This window comes from Saccharomyces kudriavzevii (assembly GCF_947243775.1).
Source record: "Saccharomyces kudriavzevii IFO 1802 strain IFO1802 genome assembly, chromosome: 12".
Classification (NCBI taxonomy): domain Eukaryota; kingdom Fungi; phylum Ascomycota; class Saccharomycetes; order Saccharomycetales; family Saccharomycetaceae; genus Saccharomyces; species Saccharomyces kudriavzevii.
Window position 1 is genome coordinate 600,169 of NC_079283.1, and position 19,467 is coordinate 619,635.

The 19,467-nt window shown below is 38.4% G+C and overlaps 9 protein-coding genes and 1 non-coding gene across 10 annotated transcripts; 6 read left to right on the forward strand and 4 right to left on the reverse strand.

The window, feature by feature from the left end:
* Positions 1 to 52: 52 nt before the first annotated feature.
* Positions 53 to 1,018, reverse strand: ARV1 (sterol homeostasis protein ARV1; the record flags this gene model as incomplete). The annotated part of the gene is made up of 1 exon (XM_056229863.1): positions 53 to 1,018. One exon carries the CDS (start codon positions 1,016 to 1,018, stop codon positions 53 to 55), a length of 966 nt encoding a protein of 321 aa, XP_056083839.1.
* Positions 1,019 to 1,324: 306 nt separating this feature from the next.
* On the forward strand, positions 1,325 to 2,143 carry GPN3 (putative signal sequence-binding GTPase GPN3; the record flags this gene model as incomplete). The annotated part of the gene is made up of 1 exon (XM_056229864.1): positions 1,325 to 2,143. One exon carries the CDS (start codon positions 1,325 to 1,327, stop codon positions 2,141 to 2,143), a length of 819 nt encoding a protein of 272 aa, XP_056083840.1.
* A 124-nt stretch (positions 2,144 to 2,267) lies between these two features.
* MAP1 (methionine aminopeptidase MAP1) lies at positions 2,268 to 3,431 on the reverse strand (the record flags this gene model as incomplete). The annotated part of the gene is made up of 1 exon (XM_056229865.1): positions 2,268 to 3,431. The coding sequence occupies one exon, from the start codon at positions 3,429 to 3,431 to the stop codon at positions 2,268 to 2,270; it is 1,164 nt and encodes a 387-aa protein (XP_056083841.1).
* Positions 3,432 to 3,591: 160 nt separating this feature from the next.
* On the reverse strand, positions 3,592 to 4,020 carry CDD1 (cytidine deaminase; the record flags this gene model as incomplete). Its single annotated transcript, XM_056229866.1, has 1 exon — positions 3,592 to 4,020. The coding sequence occupies one exon, from the start codon at positions 4,018 to 4,020 to the stop codon at positions 3,592 to 3,594; it is 429 nt and encodes a 142-aa protein (XP_056083842.1).
* A 196-nt stretch (positions 4,021 to 4,216) lies between these two features.
* Positions 4,217 to 5,287, forward strand: ERF2 (palmitoyltransferase ERF2; the record flags this gene model as incomplete). Its single annotated transcript, XM_056229867.1, has 1 exon — positions 4,217 to 5,287. The coding sequence occupies one exon, from the start codon at positions 4,217 to 4,219 to the stop codon at positions 5,285 to 5,287; it is 1,071 nt and encodes a 356-aa protein (XP_056083843.1).
* Positions 5,288 to 6,350: 1,063 nt separating this feature from the next.
* On the forward strand, positions 6,351 to 6,995 carry SKDI12G2800 (uncharacterized protein; the record flags this gene model as incomplete). Its single annotated transcript, XM_056229868.1, has 1 exon — positions 6,351 to 6,995. The coding sequence occupies one exon, from the start codon at positions 6,351 to 6,353 to the stop codon at positions 6,993 to 6,995; it is 645 nt and encodes a 214-aa protein (XP_056083844.1).
* A 434-nt stretch (positions 6,996 to 7,429) lies between these two features.
* Skdi_12.trna9L lies at positions 7,430 to 7,544 on the forward strand. The gene is made up of 2 exons: positions 7,430 to 7,467; positions 7,501 to 7,544. It is a non-coding gene; the product is annotated as a tRNA-Leu (tRNA).
* A 556-nt stretch (positions 7,545 to 8,100) lies between these two features.
* IRC20 (E3 ubiquitin-protein ligase IRC20) lies at positions 8,101 to 12,774 on the reverse strand (the record flags this gene model as incomplete). Its single annotated transcript, XM_056229869.1, has 1 exon — positions 8,101 to 12,774. One exon carries the CDS (start codon positions 12,772 to 12,774, stop codon positions 8,101 to 8,103), a length of 4,674 nt encoding a protein of 1,557 aa, XP_056083845.1.
* Positions 12,775 to 13,659: 885 nt separating this feature from the next.
* RCK2 (serine/threonine protein kinase RCK2) lies at positions 13,660 to 15,492 on the forward strand (the record flags this gene model as incomplete). Its single annotated transcript, XM_056229871.1, has 1 exon — positions 13,660 to 15,492. One exon carries the CDS (start codon positions 13,660 to 13,662, stop codon positions 15,490 to 15,492), a length of 1,833 nt encoding a protein of 610 aa, XP_056083846.1.
* Positions 15,493 to 16,200: 708 nt separating this feature from the next.
* Positions 16,201 to 19,335, forward strand: YEF3 (translation elongation factor EF-3; the record flags this gene model as incomplete). The annotated part of the gene is made up of 1 exon (XM_056229872.1): positions 16,201 to 19,335. One exon carries the CDS (start codon positions 16,201 to 16,203, stop codon positions 19,333 to 19,335), a length of 3,135 nt encoding a protein of 1,044 aa, XP_056083847.1.
* Positions 19,336 to 19,467: the final 132 nt, after the last annotated feature.

The following is a 19,467-nucleotide window of genomic DNA, read 5'->3' on the forward strand; positions in this document are numbered from 1 at the left end:
TGGAAGAAAAGTTTTGATAAAAGTACTATGTATTGTAGTTTTCTTTATCGGTTCACAACAATAGATATGTTCCCGACTTTTGTAGTAGCAACATGAATTCTTGACAAATTAAATTTTTGATTTTAGGAAAGTTGAACTTTGCCACAAAAAATATGAGTATTGGCTTAACTGAGCAGTAGCGTAAAAGAGACACTAATACAAAAATTTTTATGATATTCCAATAGGAAAGTTTGGTGACGATCTTCAGAGATTCTATAATATAGAAATTGGCCACCCACTTGATGATACTCATCGAAATCAGAGTATCGTAAGGCCATATTAACATCAAAATAGGAAAAATTTTAGCACCGTACGATAATAGGATTGTGTATGATATTATATCCTTTGAATAAACAGAATCGCGCCCCCAATGCAGCTTTTTCAGTATGAAATGGCGAATAAACGTATGAAACAAGCAAATATCAAGAATACAATAGCTTGCGAAGTAGAGGTATTGCACTGGTGGGCTCCAGGTAAATACTTTACTTGTGATGGTGTTACGCATTATGGACGAATTCCACTGGAAGCTTTCTGGTAGGTTTTTGGAAAGTACGATAAGTTTGCCATCATTATCGTGACGATTCAAATAATAGATGTACTTACTTTCCTCGGTAACCCATGTTAAATAAATTTCAAATGATATTAGTAAAAGCCAAAGACGGTTCAATCTGTCATACTTACAGAACCAGTTCTTAATATTAAATATCAAAGCTTGCATATACTCACGCAGGGATTGGCAATTATTTAATGCTTTTGCTCTCGGATATTTTGATAGATGTAATTCCAAAGAATTGAAGACCAAATGCCTATATGCACCTGATTTCAACAATAGAAGGTCAATAAATAGCAGGGCGTTGTCAATTTCGACATATTTGTCAACTGTCTCTTTGCAAAATGGACAGTCTGTCAACTGTATGTGGTCATTTGAATACACCGTATAGAGAGATTCCACGGGCCGCATGCACGTTATGCATATCATTGTCTGTTGCAAACTAATATCTACTGTTTGATACGCTTCATTCGTTCACCACCCTACCGAATCTCCCTAGATCAGCAGCAATGTGGATTCTTCAGCCTCAGCTATAAAGATAATATTTCAAAAATCATGAACATACTTCAGGTTTAGCCCGCTGTCCCTAAAGTGAAAAAATACTAAAGAAAAATTTGCAAGAATCTAAAAATGATGAGGTAAAAGATTCAATAAAAGAGATCAAGTAACGAGAGTTTGGGAACGCACTTCGATTTCTGGATAACAATAACCCAAGTGTAATAATAAACAGAATAAATGTCTCGCGTTGGTGTTATGGTGCTGGGGCCTGCAGGTGCGGGCAAAAGTACATTTTGTAATTCTATCATATCGCATATGCAAACTGTGGGACGAAGGGCTCATATTGTGAATTTAGATCCCGCCGCAGAGGCTACAAAGTATGAATTCACCGTTGATATTAGAGATTTAATTTCTTTGGACGATGTCATGGATGAAATGGATTTGGGCCCCAATGGTGGATTAATATATTGCTTCGAGTATCTTTTGAATAATTTGGATTGGCTTGATGAAGAGATCGGGGATTTCAACGATGAATATTTGATCTTTGACTGTCCAGGTCAAATTGAACTTTACACGCATATTCCCGTTTTGCCCAACATAGTGCGTCATCTAACCCAGCAATTGAATTTCAACCTTTGTGCCACATATCTTCTAGAAGCACCATTCGTGATAGATAGTTCAAAATTCTTCAGTGGTGCACTCTCGGCCATGTCAGCAATGATACTATTGGAATTGCCCCATATCAATGTGTTGAGTAAGTTAGACTTGATAAAAGGTGATGTCAACAAAAGAAAACTAAAAAGATTTTTAAATCCCGATGCAATGCTATTGATGGAGACCGAGGGGATGAATCAAGTATCTAATCCGAAGTTTTTGAGATTGACCCAGTGCATAGCTAATCTTGTTGATGACTTCGGGATGGTTCAGTTTTTACCCTTGGAGTCCAATAATCCTGAGAGTATAGCCACCATCTTATCATATGTGGATGATATTACGCAGTGGGCAGAGGGACAGGAGCAGAAAGAGCCCAATGATCAAATAGATGTCGAAGAATAATTATAGAACAATATATACGGCTATTTCATACGAAAGAGGACGATAGAGTCAGGAAAAGCACATCTTCAAGTTTCTATTGATTTCTATATATATATATATATATATATAAGAGAAATGTTTAGATCTATTTAACTCTTTGTCTTGGGCCTCCTGGAGACTTTTTATTTCTCGCAGTTAAGATTTCAACACCATGGTCGGTTACCAGCAGAGTGTGTTCGAATTGGGCACTCAGTTTACCATCTTGAGTAGTGGAAGTCCAGTCATCAGGCCAACTCATATCCTTCCAAGTACCTTCATTAATCATTGGCTCGATGGTGAAAACCATGCCCGGTTTCATAACACCAGGTGTTCTATTCTTGGCGTAGTGGGGAATATTTGGGGAACAGTGGAAAAATTCACCAACGCCATGCCCACAATAAGTTCTCACTACACTACATTTATTCTCAGTAGCATGTTTTTCAATTTGGTCACCTAATTCTTGGAAAGTGGTACCTGGCTTACACATTTTAATGGCTAGCTTCAAACACTCTCTTGACGTTTCAGTGGTATTCAAGGCTTCCTTAGAAATGTTCTCGCCAACATAATAAGTTTCGTTTAAGTCAGCATGATAACCTTGGTAGTACAAGGAGACATCTAAGTTGACAATATCACCTTCTTTCAACACAGTTCTGTCGGGCACACCGTGACAGATAACTTCATTGACAGAGGTACAAAGGGATTTAGGAAAATTGTAGTAGTTGAGTGGTGAAGGGTAAGCACCTCTCTTGATGGTTTCATTATGAACGATTTCATCTAGTTCATCTGTAGTGATGCCTGGCCTCACCTGAGCAGCGGCAATGTCAAGAACCTCTCTACCAAAAATACATGCTTTTCTAATTTTTTTTATTTGATCCTTCTTATATATAGGGATGTTGTTAAGCCTGTCATTCTTTTGCTCGCTAACTGGCAGTCCGTTGGCAGCCCAATCCGGTTTAGAAATATCTTCAGGAACATACCTCTTTGGAGTCAAAGGATACGAAGCCTTCACTTTACCAGAATACTTGAATTTGGGGAAAGGATCATAAGCGCCTTCCAGATCCTCCTTGGCATTATGCAGAGCTTTGTGAGCTTTGTAGTTGTTTTCGAAACAATCCGTGTCACAAAAGATGGAGAAGATGCCTTGCTTTAAACATATAGGACATTTCATTTGGGAGGCAGTCTCTCTACCACATTGCAGGCCGGCACAATACATCTTGGTAGGTTGGTGTGCTTGCTGGGAGGCAGCAACTGTTGCTGTTGTAGTGGTCATCGCTTGAATTTCTGCTTATCTTCTCTTGTTTGGTAAAGACAATGGCGTTCTTAAAAAGAATAATAATAATAATAATGACGGATTCTTCTTTTAAAATAAAAAAAAAAAAATTAGAATAAAAAAATTTTCGCCCTCTGTTCGGAGCAGCCAAATAAGGTTGCTATGCCAAATGGGAGGGGCCAAAAGCCATTGGCAGCAGTTCTCCAATCGTCATGACCTTGGAGCGGGAACCAGTAGAGTTGAGCATGACGATAGGAAAGTCCTTCACCACAAATTCATTGATGAACTGTCTGCAAACACCACAGGGCGACACACACTCCTCTTTAGAGTCGCCACAGACGACCATGCATTTCCAGCCTGAACGGTAGCCTGCCATCAGGACTTGTATCACAGCAGACCGTTCTGCACATATGCAATTACTGTAGCTTGCATTCTCGACATTGGCACCGGTGAAGATGACATCGTCGTTCGTCAGTATGGAGCAACCGACACGGAAATGGGAGTAGGGACTATAGGAGAGTTTGCACGCCTCAAGTGCTGCTTTTCTCAGGGCTCCCAGTAGCCTGTCCTCTATACCATCGAGTTTCATTGCTGTATTCCTTGTTCAAACCTCTTGCTTTATTTTCTTCTGCTTTCTTGTATATGGGCAATTTGTGTTTATTTATCCCAAAACCACTCGGAAATTAAAGAAAACACCACACCGGCTTATCAAAGTTGCTGCTTTCATATATAAAACCGTAAAAGTAGAAAAGTGTAATGCAAGAGGAAGGAAAAGGCAGGTGATAATGGCCTTGGTTTCCAGAAGATCGACTAGATCGGAAAGCACCTCAATCACAAAGGAGGAGCATGCGGGTGGAACATCCTGGACGAAGTTGTTCTTTCGATGGCTCGTTACCTTAGAAGGTGATCAGGATATAAACAATGGAAAAGGTTACATGTCGATACCCAACGTTTCGAATTATATATTCTTCTTTGGTGGTAGGTTAAGAACAGTGAAGGGTGCCAAACCATTGTGGTTGGGAGTTCTCTTCATTATTGTATGTCCCATGGTTCTCTTTTCCGTCTTTGAGACACATAAATTGTGGCATACCCAAAAAGGTTATAAAGTGCTGGTCATTTTCTTTTATTATTTTTGGGCAATAATGCTGATATCTTTCATCAGGACTGCCACTAGTGATCCCGGCGTACTCCCGAGGAATATTCATTTGGGCCAGTTGCAGAATAATTATCAGACCCCGCAAGAATACTACAATTTGATAACACTACCAACGCATTCGTCCGTCTTAGAAGATATCACTATCAAGTACTGTCAATCGTGCAGGATATGGAGACCACCGAGGACTTCCCATTGTTCGACGTGCAACGTTTGCGTGATGGTTCACGATCATCATTGCGTATGGGTCAATAACTGCGTAGGAAAAAGGAACTACCGGTTTTTCCTAATATTCCTATTGAGTGCCATATTCTCGTCAGTTTTCTTGCTTACTAATTGCGCTATCCATATTGCAAGGGAGTCCGATGGGCCTCGCAATTATCCCGTGGCATTATTGCTACTCATATATGCGGGACTAACCATATGGTACCCAGCAATACTATTTACATATCATATATTTATGGCAGGTACTCAGCAAACTACAAGAGAATTTTTAAAAGGTATCGGATCAAAGAAAAATCCTGTATTCCATCGCGTGGTAAAAGAGCAAAACATCTATGATAGGGGCTCCTTCTTGAAAAATTTAGGCCACCTAATGTTAGAGCCAAGAGGCCCAAGTTTTGTCAGTGCGAGGAAACTGCATGAAAATGGAGATTGGAGATTTATGAATTTATCACCAGCACACAGTTTTGAGAAAATTTAGAACACATAATGGAGGATAGATATACATAACCCCCTCTTTTACATGTTTGAAGTTTCAGGCGTATTTTTTTAGAAGAGGTAATCTGCAGACGACAGTGACGGCATTACCATCGGTTTGTAAAAATCTGTCATTCACATAGATCGAATGAAATAGGTGGCAACATTTTTTAAGCACCTATGTAGTGTGAAGTTATTCAATTACCTCATGAACAATGCTTTAAAAATTGCTATCATTTCTTGTCATGAGTGGAACAAACCAGCTCCTTGAGATAATAGCTGGCTGTGACTGATACACAAATCGCTACTTGTTGGAACAAACAAGTTTATCATTATCCACATGTGCAACTGTTGAAACAATAATCAACTATCCATCAATTACCAGTATAACTGATCAATCCATCCGTCCTTGTAGCTAGAAGATTATCGTATACGGTGTTAAAAAGATGGCACAAACTATCAGACCAGTGAAATAAGATACAGAACTGTCATCGAACTTAGTGGAAGCTGAAGCACGAGCGTTGATAATGCAATAGAATCAATGAATAACACGTATAAAAATGAAGGAAGAAATGTGAATAGGATCATGTAGTACTGTCGACTCCCTTTCGTGAATTCATAAATGCATGAGGAGAACTCTAGCATATTCTATATACACAATATTATTAACCTTATCAATTATGGAATCTCAACAATTGTCGCAAGATTTTACTGGTAATTATATTTAGCATGTCCAATCGGCGTCTGTTTTACATACCTCTCTTATATAGTTTAAGGAAGTTCTTCTTTCGTTGATAATTAATGCTGCTTGTTGGAACAAGAATGTTGAAATGACACTTTCTATTGGTGGGTGCACTTGGAATTTATATACAAATGATATAAGTCGTTACATTGAACTTATAATTAATTCCCTGGTTTATTGTTATGTTGAACATACTTAACATGTCCAATCGGCGTATGTTTTATATACCTCTCTTATATAGTATAAGAAGGAGTTCTGCTTTTTATTCTTGATTAACACTACTAATTATCAACAAAAAAAAAAAAGAAAAAATTTGAAAACCAACATGGACACCACGCTTATGAAGCTATTGTGCATATTATATTCAACATTTTTTCGCACATGTAGTATTTCTGCTACACCTACTTCAACAACACCATTGATCAGATATGATGGTCAGATTGCGTTTCGATATGATTATGACTACACTAATATATGGGACGACATTGCGCGGTGTATTGAAAACGTAACAACCGATAAGGCTATAGTCGATAATACATCTATTATGGTCGATAGGGCAGGTACTATAGTCGATAGGGGATATACTATATGGCTAGATTCAGGGGGTAACACATATAGTGATATTGACGACATAATAGTGTCAAACATCACAGATTGTATGCGTCGTAACTGTAACATAACCAACATATCTATCTCGTGCCATAATCCCTTTGCATTATCAGCCAATACTGACGAAGAATATGAAGATCATTTCGCGTATTACGGGCGTGGCTATCCCATAGATTATGACAGAGATTATGAAAGTATCGGTGAGCCAACGGATTCGGGTACGGATCAGAGTACTCTAGTTCGCAGAGGAAATGGGAACTGGCCGGACAAGATATTACCCGATCAACAATTACATTGGGACTACAACGTTATTGGGAGATTATACATGTTGGAACAAGTAGGTTCATCATTATTCACATAACTAGTCCTTGTTTCAGGATGAAATATGTTGAGATGACGTTCTATTGGTGGGTGCACTTGGAGTCAAAGATCCATTAATTGAACATCAACTTGGAATATATATAAATGATATGAGTCGTTACATTGAACTTATAGTAAATTCCCTAGTTTATTGTTATGTTGAACATACTTAACATGTCCAATCGGCGTATGTTTTATATACCTCTCTTATGTAGTATAAGAAAGAGTTCTGCTTTTATTCTTAATTAATACTACTAATTATCAACAAAAGTTTTACATGTTATATACGTTATTCAACATAACTAGACACCAGAAAGCAATCACCAGCTCCAGTAGTTCCAACAACATGATAAGTAGAAGGAGCAATCTGTGAAGTCTAAAGTTATTTTTAGGTTTGGTGGTCAATTCTACTTGTTCAAGCCTCCATCAATAACTGGTTGTTTGGCCGAGCGGTCTAAGGCGCCTGATTCAAGAAAACCTCTTGACCGCAGTTAACTGTGGGAATACTCAGGTATCGTAAGATGCAAGAGTTCGAATCTCTTAGCAACCATTATCTTTTTTTCTAAGACTCTTTTGAATTTTAGAGTTGAGGCAGATTGGGTAACTACTAACTTTTTGTTGGAACAATAATCGACTGTCGTCTTTAAATTACTGATACGATAGATTAAGATTATTATTATTGTCACTAGAGTATTTTCGTATACAGGTAAATTTTGAATCCAGCAGAATAAGATTCAGGCGGTCATCGAATTTAGGGGTATCTGGAGCGCAGGAATTGATAACGTTATAGGATCAATGAATTACTGCATTTAAAACAAGAACAAAAACATTTAAGATATTATGTAGAATTGCCGCTTTTCCTTTATGACAATTCCTATTTCCCCGAGGAAAACTTCTAGTATATACTATATGCCTAATAGTACTGCCTTCATCAAAAATTTGAACCCAAAAATTATCACAGCATTCTTTTTATACTTCTGTACCTCACAATATCTGTAATAAGAGGTTATATTGTCACATTTTGGTGTGTTCAGTGTCGGGTTTAGTATGATGTACCTTGGCATTAAAGGCCAAGCTCAAAGCCGAATAGCGAGAAATTTATCCTGTTAATCATTTTTATGGAAGAAGCAATTCCACAAGTGCTCATTACTAACTTCTTGATCACCCACGCTTATCTCAAATTTAGCATCGTCATTTTCCTCCTCATCCCTATAAATTTGTCTGCTGTCACAGTTGTCGCTTCTATTTGACCTCTCTTTTCTTTTGCGCTCTTCTAGGATACATTTATATCTGAGAATGTTTTCCTCGACCGTATTTTTAATCATAAAATTCCAGACAAAAGTTTCCTTGTTCTGTCCTATACGATTATTCCTTCCCATTGCTTGTTGTTCATCACCATTATTGAGGATAGGGTCTAGCAGGAATATATGTTTTGCGTTTATCAAATTTAAGCCGGCGCCTAACGTCTTCACGTTCAAGAGTAAGCAAGTGACTGAAGGCTGACGTTTGAAGTTGTTTATAGTTTCACCAACACCAGCTGTGTTAGATAGACATGCCAAATACTCGATGCGATACAGTTTTAAGACCTTACCAATAACCTTTAAATATTCTGTCTTTTGCGAGTACAGAATGACTTGTGGCGGCTCAGCATTTTCCTGTTCACTTTTTAATTTCAGATAAGAAATAAGTTTAATGACGAAATCAATTTTAGCGCCAAAACTTTCTTTTATGTGAATCTGATGAACCTCATTCATTTGATGGAATTGTTTGTATTTATTTCCAAAGAGCTTTTCCACCTCGCTTACACTAGATATAGTAGAACCCCCACTTGATGTTTCTTGAGTTAAACCATTACCATCGTTTTGTGGCTCCTGAGCATCCTTTTCCTTCCTTTCCTTTGTGTTCTTGAATTTAAAATTGTAAACCTCCGATACGCTACAGAAGCTCTTACATATTGGACATTTGTTATGAGCTCGTAACCAAGTAAGAATACAATTCTTGCAAAAATAATGCCCACATTTAATTATAGCACCTATCTCAACATCACCCAAGCATATAGAGCAGCTCAGAATTTGATTCTCGTTCAACGTGTCCTTCAATCGCGATAAATTCTTTAAATATACTAACCGTGATTCAGTGTTGTTGATTTTTGCATCTAAGGCACCACCCAATGACTTTTTGATAGTTTTCATCAGGTGACTTAGCTGCGGAGGACTTAATGAATGCAGCGATACTAAGGAATCGGATATTCTTTGTAACTGACTATAATACTCTGTCTTGGCATTATAAATTGAACCTAAAAATTTCAAAGATTCTCTAATCTGTTTATTATGTCTGAACAAGTTCTTACCTTCCGTTTCGTATTGTAGCAAATAATCTTCAAAATTTTCAATAGGGGTTTCGTTTTCATTTTCTGACGATATACGTCTTACTATCCGGTTATTCTTTAAATCGTCAAAGATAGTTCGCAAGGGAGTTCCTGCTATCAAACACAAATTGTTCAATAGCTGCTTTTGGTACTTGGAAATTATTGAACCTTCAGGCACCAGGTGCTTGGGAATTTTAACTTCAGAGTCAGAAGTTAAAATATTATCCCTATTCTGTAAAATTATCTCTAAACAACCGAGGAGACTGAATATTTTGTCTTGACTATCAATCGACGTTGAATATTCTTCGCCACCAACAATTGTATCGCTAGAATCATTTTCTTCTGTCTTGTAGACTGGTTCGTAAATGGTAAAGAGCAATTTATCTAATAGATCATTGAAGTGCTTGGCCTGTTCATTCAATGCATGTATTAGTTTGCTCAAAGACTTGAAACAACGGGATACTCCTAAATTGGTCGAGTAATCATTTATATGATCAAAGTCGATATTTACCAATTGCAGAGGTACTTTACTGGTGGAAAGACCAAATTTATTTCTGGCCAATTCAATAGTTGTACCAACTTTTTTAGCCTCCGAAGAAAGGATCGATTTTCTCAGAATTTCTGCGTTGGAATAACTTTCTTGTTCTAAAAGTCTATTCTTTTCAATCTCTTCTAATTCATTCTTTGAGAAGAAATCTGAATAGTCCAACTTTCTGACTTTTTCTTTTTGATTTTTGTCATAAACTTCTTCTATTTTGCGGGTGCCCAAATTATAATAGGCAGAACCAAGAAAGAAGTAGCAATCATGCAATAGATTCACCATAGCACGTAACCCCTTTTTCTTCAAGTGGCTGGATAATTTTTCATCATCGCCGTGATTTTCATTGTCCTTGGTGGCACTTGTCCACCTGTCATTTTCGTTTGTTAGGGATTTCTCCTCACTTTCATCCAACGTTTCCTCTCCATGTTCGTCTTCACCTTCACTAAAATTCAGATATTTGTCGAACGGATCTTCGACATCAAATTTATGCCTCAAATGTATTTCCAGATCGTCTTTAATGTTGATCAACGATTGAAGCGCCCTTGATGGTTCATTAGAAAATTCTAGTTCGTGTTGTGCCTGCTTGATTGACAATTGAAACTTCTCCCTATAATAGCCAATAAGACTGTCAAATGCATCCATTCGCATAGAAATTAAAATATCGTCTATATTTGAGATTTTTGTCAAATGTCCATGGAGACGTTTTTGTCGGGTATTCAGAATTTCTGGAAATAGTGCATGACAGCAAATGTATCGTAGTCTAGCCAACCATTCATTCAGAAAGGCGTTGCTTACACGAGGTGACCCAGCACCATCTGTGTTATAGCCACTCAACTCTAAAAAGTTATTCCAAAGATTCTGATAGTTATCCCACTCAATAGGTGCAAATTCCAAAGGAATGATAAAGTTATGCTGTTGAGGAATATTAATTTGAGAGGAAACGTCAGATTTGGAATGCCTTATGCAAAGATCGTACCTATAAAAAATGTTCATACATTCTTTGATGGAGAATCGAACACCCTTTAACCGACATACCAAACTATTGTCTGTATAATCGTTAGCATCATTCCGCAGTTTTATCTCCTCTTGAAGAGCCTGAATAAAATCTACCTCATCACAGAATGGATGCAGCTTTAGGTAAGACATGATCATTCTATAGTTGTAGATGTTCTGTATTGGAGTCCCAGATACGCCCCACGTGTGTATTCTGTGAAGGAGGCTCGTACATTTTGCAGAGTATGTTGATGAACTACGTAACATTTGAACCTCATCCAGAATAATACGATAAAACTGCATCAAAGCTAAGGGTGAGGAATAGTCATACTTAGGGCTTTTCAACCTTCTTGATCTGATACTACGGTTGAATTCTGCATGATGGACCTCCGTTGCAATAACATTATATGAAGTGACTATGATGTCGTATTGACATAATTTGTGGACAGCATCATCTACAGTTTCACAATGGGTCATTATCTCATTATATCCTTTATAGTTGTACCATCTTAAGGAATTTGCATGCAATTCAGTTTCCTCGAGCCACTGTTTCAAGATAGCATTGGGACAAATAATCAAAGTTGCTTTGGTTTTCGTTACTGTTCTGTTTTCAGCATCAATGAACGTTGCTTCTGAGTCTTTTAAATCTCTTTTATTTAAAAGTATTAGAGACAAGATCTCGATGGTTTTACCCAGCCCCATTTCTTCCGCCAACACACCTTTCGCACGAATGGGGTCATCATTATTCTTGTTTTCCTGTCTATACTGATCATACAAATGTGCAGCGTCATCAACACTTAGAATATAACCTGTTAATTTGTTCCATAACAACGATGGTGCTGCCTCATCAGGGCTGCGTACAATTAATTCATAGCCGTATGCATAGTAATCATTCATAAAGTTCTTAAGCCCTACTTCGTCGATCGTTATAGGCTTATCACCGAGAGAGACGCCACGTCCTTCCTTGGTTAGCATCCACTCAACACTTTCTCGTTGAAATGGTAAAAGATTGGCTTTTAGGCCGGGTATAGATTGGGATAAGAATGGCTTGATCTTTGACAGCCTATCTTTACTATATTCCAGGATTTGAGAAGTGAATTGCTTTTGAATGAATTTGGAGTGGATATGATTATGTTCATGATATTGTTCAAAGTCGTTCTCGCACCTATTGGAGTATTGTAAATCCAAAATTTGGTTAGCCTCCGGGGAAAACCGATTGAATTTATTTTTAATGTATTTCAGCATTAAAGTAAAGGATAATAACCGTTTCGAAGAAACCTCGTCATGCTTTAATACGATTTGAGAGCATTCAAAATCCTTGTAAGACAGAGATAGTTCATGTACACGATTTTTCAGTAGTTTTCCGGGGTCACTAGCACTTGAACTTTTCTTCCTTCTCTTTCTTAGCGGCCTTCCCTCTTGAGATTTGTGATTTGCCAACTGTTTTCTCAAGTTTGTTTCTTGGTTTTTATGCGCACATATTTTTAAGATCAGTGAAAGCTGTTTGTCAAAATCCGATTTTGAATTTTCCTCCATTGTAAATCCGATCTGAAATAAGGATATAGAATCAGATGAAACGACCAGTACAGCTTCTTTATCGTTTTCACACGATAAGATTTCTATATCGACATAAAATTCAGGTGGAAGCCCTGCGCTTTTACCAAAGCTTAGATTTTCTGGAATCTCAATATTAATCGAGGCCACGTTAAGCAGCTCTTTTCCGACTTTGCTCGTTTTTTGAGTCGCATTTTCTTGTTTCTGATTTAGCGCCTGCGTTGCTGCTACCACTGAGTTGAACGAACCGCTATCCAAGAAACTGTCGCAACTTTTGGCAACTACATTGTACTCCCTTGTTACAAGGGGAGCCCCATCACTCATTTAAATTGATTTCCCTGCTTGCGGTAGTTCGTTTCTCTAAAATATACCTAAAAAGTGGCAAATCAAAGACATTCATCATCTGCTATAGATCAGGAAAAGACGGGTAGCGGCTCGAACATTCCGAAAAAGGAAAAAATGAGCCATGCTTATCCTTGGCAAGAGAAAGGACCAGATAATTCCCAGAGTTCACATAGCAAATGAGGCCACCCGACCCTCCTTGTATAAACTTGTACTTGAAAACAAATTTGTTTTCTTGCCAATCTTAATATTTTGAACTTCAACGTAAAATACAGACGTTACTTTGCTAATTTCCAAGCAAATTTAAAATCTGTTGCCCAAGTGCTCTTTTTTAGTGATTTCTAATCTCCTTAATTTTAGAAGTACGGAGGTTGAACAAAAGTCAACACATTCTATATCACCTCAGCTCTAGTCAGTCGTTCCAACACGTTGACCATAAAAAGACTGGTAATTCTCACTTTTAAGAAACAAAGAAAGAAAAAAAGGATAAAGGGTCCTTGTCATTGTCATTGTCATTGTTTCGACGCTTCTAGCTTTTTACTGGATAAAGTTCAAGATTTTTGTATTATAAATCCAGCAACTACAACCAAAAACTCGTGAAGAAGCTTGAGCCGACAATTATTTATCGACAGTCCCTTCAGCGAAACATAAACCACTATCCTCATTTCTTTATCTCTCCTATTGACTTTTGATTTTCACTAACAATTGCGGGTCAAAAAAAAAACTGAGTGACATCGGAAAATAAAAGAAAATAAAATCCAAAAAAGTTAATACATTATTTGAAGCACAAACATTTCAGTTTGGCAAAGAAGAATATATCGTTAAGTGTACGCGTTTGTTAGAAGAACCAGAAACACAATTTTGCCGATGCTAAAAATAAAAGCTCTTTTCTCGAAAAAGAAACCTGACCAGGCAGATTTGTCTCAAGGATCTAAAAAAGCATTAAAGGGTAAGACTAGATCAAACGGTACAACGAACAAAGATGTTTCCGAGGACAATTCCTTCCCCAAAAAAAGACATCAGGACAGAAATGTAATGCAGTACTCGAATACTATTGCTGACGATCATCATATGAAGTCTTTGACTGATGAATTGGTAACCACAATAGACTCAGACTCCTCCCCGAGTGATAATATTACCACAGAAAATATAGAGACCGTCACATCCGTTCCAGCCATCGATGTTCACGAAAGTAACGATGATGAAGTAAGTTACGATCCATTAATGTCTGACGAATCGCTTCCAATACAGAGTGAAACTATCAGTGACATCCCATATGGCGACACTGACGACGAGAATCTGGAAGATGAAACTCCGGAAAAATCGTTTCTTGAACAGAAAGAATTGATAGGTTACAGGTTAATCAATAAGATTGGTGAAGGTGCTTTCTCAAAAGTATTTAGAGCCATACCTGCCAAGAATAGTTCCAATGAGTTTTTAACTAAAAACTATAAAGCTGTAGCCATTAAAGTTATCAAAAAGGCTGATTTATCCTTGATTAACGGTGACCATCGGAAGAAAGACAAAGGAAAGGATTCCACCAAGACTTCTTCCAGAGATCAAGTGCTAAAAGAAGTGGCGCTACATAAGACGGTCTCCGCTGATTGTTCGCAAATTGTTGCGTTCATAGATTTCCAAGAAACAAATAGTTACTACTATATCATTCAAGAGTTACTGACAGGTGGAGAGATATTTGGCGAGATCGTTAGATTGACCTATTTCAGTGAAGATTTATCAAGACATGTAATCAAACAATTAGCACTGGCTGTTAAACATATGCATTCACTGGGTGTGGTGCATCGTGATATAAAACCTGAGAATCTTCTTTTTGAGCCAATCGAGTTCACACCCTCCGTGAAACAAAAGTTTAGGAAGTCGGACGATCCGCAAACAAAAGCAGACGAGGGCATATTCACACCAGAGATCGGTGGTGGTGGAATTGGTGTAGTGAAACTAGCTGATTTTGGTTTGTCCAAACAAATTTTCTCTAAAAACACGAAGACCCCTTGTGGTACAGTTGGTTATACAGCTCCAGAAGTCGTCAAGGATGAACATTATTCCATGAAAGTAGATATGTGGGGAATCGGCTGTGTTTTATACACAATGTTATGCGGGTTTCCACCATTCTATGATGAGAAGATTGACACTTTGACCGAAAAAATATCAAGGGGTGAATATACCTTTCTAAAACCTTGGTGGGATGAAATCAGTCCCGGTGCTAAGAATGCTGTGGTTAAGCTATTGGAATTAGAGCCGTCCAGAAGATACGATATCGACCAACTTTTGGACGACCCATGGTTGAACTCATACGATTGTTTGCCAAAGGAGCGCGAATCTTCACAAAAGAAAGCAGGTACTTCCGAGAGACGCCACATGCACAAAAAACAATTCCAACTATTCCAAAAAGACTCCACGTTACTGTTTTCACCAGCCGCAGTTGCTATGCGTGACGCATTTGATATTGGTAACGCAGTCAAGCGTACTGAAGAAGATCGTATGGGGACCCGTGGGGGCTTGGGCTCCCTTCCTGAAGACGAAGAGTCTGAAGATAATTATAATGGTGGCCCAGAAGATGAACCATTGGAACAAAACATGTTCCAACTAACTCTGGACACCTCTACGATTCTGCAAAGAAGAAAGAAGGTTCAAGAAGACGACTTAGGGCCTAAGATTCCAATAAGTGCCACTATTCGAGAATAGCATGTCCCCGTTATATCCCATCCTTCCACTTTTTCTTTCTCAGTAGAATGTATGTATACATCGAACTCTCCCCATACGTATATACTCTATATATATTTTCAGGCGCATATATACATATGGTTCGACATTTTATGTTAAGCAAGTAAATATTGATTATTGTATTTCGCTTAGTAATTTCTTGCCCATGGCTGCATTTCATCGCTGTGTAAACCAAATGGTAATCAATGTTTACAATCGGCTTGCTTGCCGCTTAGAAAAAAAAATCAAGAGCAATTACGTATCAATAAATTATGACGCGCAGGGTGACACATGTCAAACGAGAAAAAAAGAAACTGAAAAAGAAGAGGCAGAGGCAGAAAAAAGAAAGGACTCCGTTTAGTCACTTTCTCCGGCGGTTTATCCGGCCCCACCCATGCACAACCCTGAACATTTTTCTCACTTACTACGGAGAAAAAGAAACGTTTTTTAATTAATTTTTTCTTCTTGCTTTTCTTTTTTTGCGTTGGTGAAAATTTTTTCGCTTTCTCGAGTATAATTATCTCATCTCATCTTTCATATAAGATAAGAAGTTTTATAATACCTCTAGCATCGAAATTTTGATGGGTATTTTCTTTACTAGAGTTATTCTGGTTTCCTTTTTTTATTCTTGACTGTTTTCAAAAAGAACCGTGTATTTTTCTAGTTCGAATCCATCGATAACATTAAAAGATGTCTGATTCCCAGCAATCCATTAAGGTTCTAGAAGAACTGTTCCAGAAGCTATCTGTTGCCACCGCTGACAACAGAAATGAGATCGCTTCTGAAGTCGCTTCTTTCTTGAATGGTAACATCATTGAACATGATGTCCCAGAACACTTCTTCGGTGAATTGGCCAAGGGTATCAAGGACAAAAAGACTGCTGCTAACTCCATGCAAGCTGTTGCTCACATTGCCAACCAATCCAACTTGTCGCCATCTGTCGAACCATACATCGTCCAATTGGTTCCAGCTATCTGCGACAACGCTGGTCACAAGGACAAGGAAATCCAAACTATCGCTAGTGAAACTTTGATTTCCGTCGTCAATGCTGTCAACCCAGTTGCTATCAAGGCTTTGTTGCCACATTTCACTAAAGCCATTGTCGAAACTAACAAATGGCAAGAAAAGATCGCTATTTTGGCTGCCATCTCCGCCATGGTTGATGCTGCCAAAGATCAAGTTGCTTTGAGAATGCCTGAATTGATTCCAGTTCTGTCTGAAGCTATGTGGGACACCAAGAAGGAGGTCAAGACAGCTGCTTCTACCGCTATGACCAAGTCTACTGAAACCGTTGACAACAAGGATATTGAACGTTTCATTCCAAGTTTGATTCAATGTATTGCCGACCCATCTGAAGTCCCAGAGACTGTTCACTTGTTAGGTGCTACTACTTTCGTTGCCGAAGTTACTCCAGCCACTTTATCCATCATGGTTCCATTGTTGTCCAGAGGTTTGAACGAAAGAGAAACCGGTATCAAGCGTAAGGCTGCTGTCATTATTGATAACATGTGTAAATTGGTCGAAGACCCACAAGTCATTGCTCCTTTCTTGGGTAAGTTGCTACCAGGGTTGAAGAGTAACTTTGCTACCATTGCTGACCCAGAAGCAAGAGAAGTTACCTTGAGAGCTTTGAAAACATTGAGAAGAGTTGGTAACGTTGGTGACGACGATGTCATCCCAGAAGCTTCTCACGCTGGTGACGTTTCTACCACTTTACAAGTTTTCAACGAGTTATTGAAGGATGAAACCGTTGCTCCAAGATTCAAGATCGTTGTCGAATACATTGCCGCTATTGGTGCTGATTTGATTGATGAAAGAATCATCGACCAACAAGCTTGGTTTACCCACATCACTCCATACATGACCATTTTCTTGCATGAAAAGAAAGCCAAGGATATCTTGGATGAATTCAGAAAGAGAGCTGTTGACAACATTCCAGTTGGTCCAAACTTCGACGATGAAGAAGACGAAGGTGAAGATCTATGTAACTGTGAATTCTCTTTGGCTTACGGTGCTAAAATCTTGTTGAACAAGACCCAATTAAGATTGAAGAGAGCTAGAAGATACGGTATCTGTGGTCCAAACGGTTGTGGTAAGTCCACTTTGATGAGGGCTGTTGCTAACGGTCAAGTCGATGGTTTCCCAACTCAAGAAGAATGTAGAACCGTCTACGTTGAACATGATATCGATGGTACTCACTCTGATACTTCTGTCTTGGACTTCGTTTTCGAATCTGGTGTTGGTACCAAGGAGGCCATCAAGGAAAAATTGATTGAATTCGGTTTCACTGATGAAATGATCACTATGCCAATCTCAGCCTTGTCTGGTGGTTGGAAGATGAAGTTGGCTCTAGCCAGAGCTGTGTTGAAAAACGCTGATATCTTGTTGTTAGATGAACCAACTAACCATTTGGATACTGTCAACGTTGCTTGGTTAGTTAACTATTTGAACACTTGTGGTATCACCTCCATCACCATTTCTCACGACTCCGTCTTCTTAGATAACGTTTGTGAATATATTATCAACTACGAAGGTTTGAAGTTGAGAAAGTACAAGGGTAACTTTACAGAGTTCGTTAAGAAGTGCCCAGCTGCTAAGGCCTACGAAGAATTATCTAACACTGAATTGGAATTCAAGTTCCCAGAACCAGGTTATTTGGAAGGTGTCAAGACTAAGCAAAAGGCCATCGTCAAGGTCTCCAACATGGAATTCCAATATCCAGGTACCTCTAAACCACAAATCACTGACATTAACTTCCAATGTTCTTTGTCTTCAAGAATTGCTGTTATCGGTCCAAACGGTGCTGGTAAGTCCACTTTGATTAACGTCTTGACTGGTGAACTATTGCCAACAACTGGTGAAGTTTACACACACGAAAATTGTCGTATCGCTTACATTAAGCAACACGCTTTCGCTCATATCGAATCACATTTGGACAAGACCCCATCTGAATATATTCAATGGAGATTCCAAACCGGTGAAGATAGAGAAACCATGGACAGAGCTAATAGACAAATTAATGAAGACGATGCTCAAGCTATGAACAAGATCTTCAAGATCGAAGGTACTCCAAGAAGAATTGCTGGTATCCACTCCAGAAGAAAGTTCAAGAACACTTACGAATATGAATGTTCTTTCTTGCTGGGTGAAAACATCGGTATGAAGTCCGAAAGATGGGTTCCAATGATGTCCGTCGACAACGCTTGGATTCCAAGAGGTGAATTGGTTGAATCCCATTCCAAGATGGTTGCTGAAGTTGATATGAAGGAAGCTTTGGCTTCTGGTCAATTCCGTCCATTAACCAGAAAGGAAATTGAAGAACATTGTTCTATGTTGGGTTTGGACCCAGAAATTGTTTCTCACTCCAGAATTAAGGGTTTGTCTGGTGGTCAAAAGGTTAAGTTGGTCTTAGCTGCCGGTACATGGCAAAGACCTCATTTGATTGTCTTAGATGAACCTACCAACTATTTGGATAGAGATTCTTTAGGTGCTTTGTCTAAGGCTTTGAAGGAGTTCGAAGGTGGTGTTATTATCATTACTCACTCTGCTGAATTCACAAAGAACTTGACTGAAGAAGTCTGGGCTGTCAAGGATGGTAGAATGACTCCATCTGGTCATAACTGGGTTAGTGGTCAAGGTGCTGGTCCAAGAATCGAAAAGAAGGAAGATGAAGAAGATAAATTCGATGCTATGGGTAACAAGATTGCCGGTGGTAAGAAGAAGAAGAAGTTGTCTTCCGCGGAATTGAGAAAGAAGAAGAAGGAAAGAATGAAGAAGAAGAAGGAATTGGGTGATGCTTACGTTTCTTCTGACGAAGAATTCTAATCTTTTTGATTGCTGTTTCCCCGGTTTTCTTCAAGATTTTTATTGATCGATAATTTATTATGTATATTTTAATTTCTATGTTTTTGTAATATTGCTTATTTTGGTAAAATATAGACGCAACTTCCTTATTAT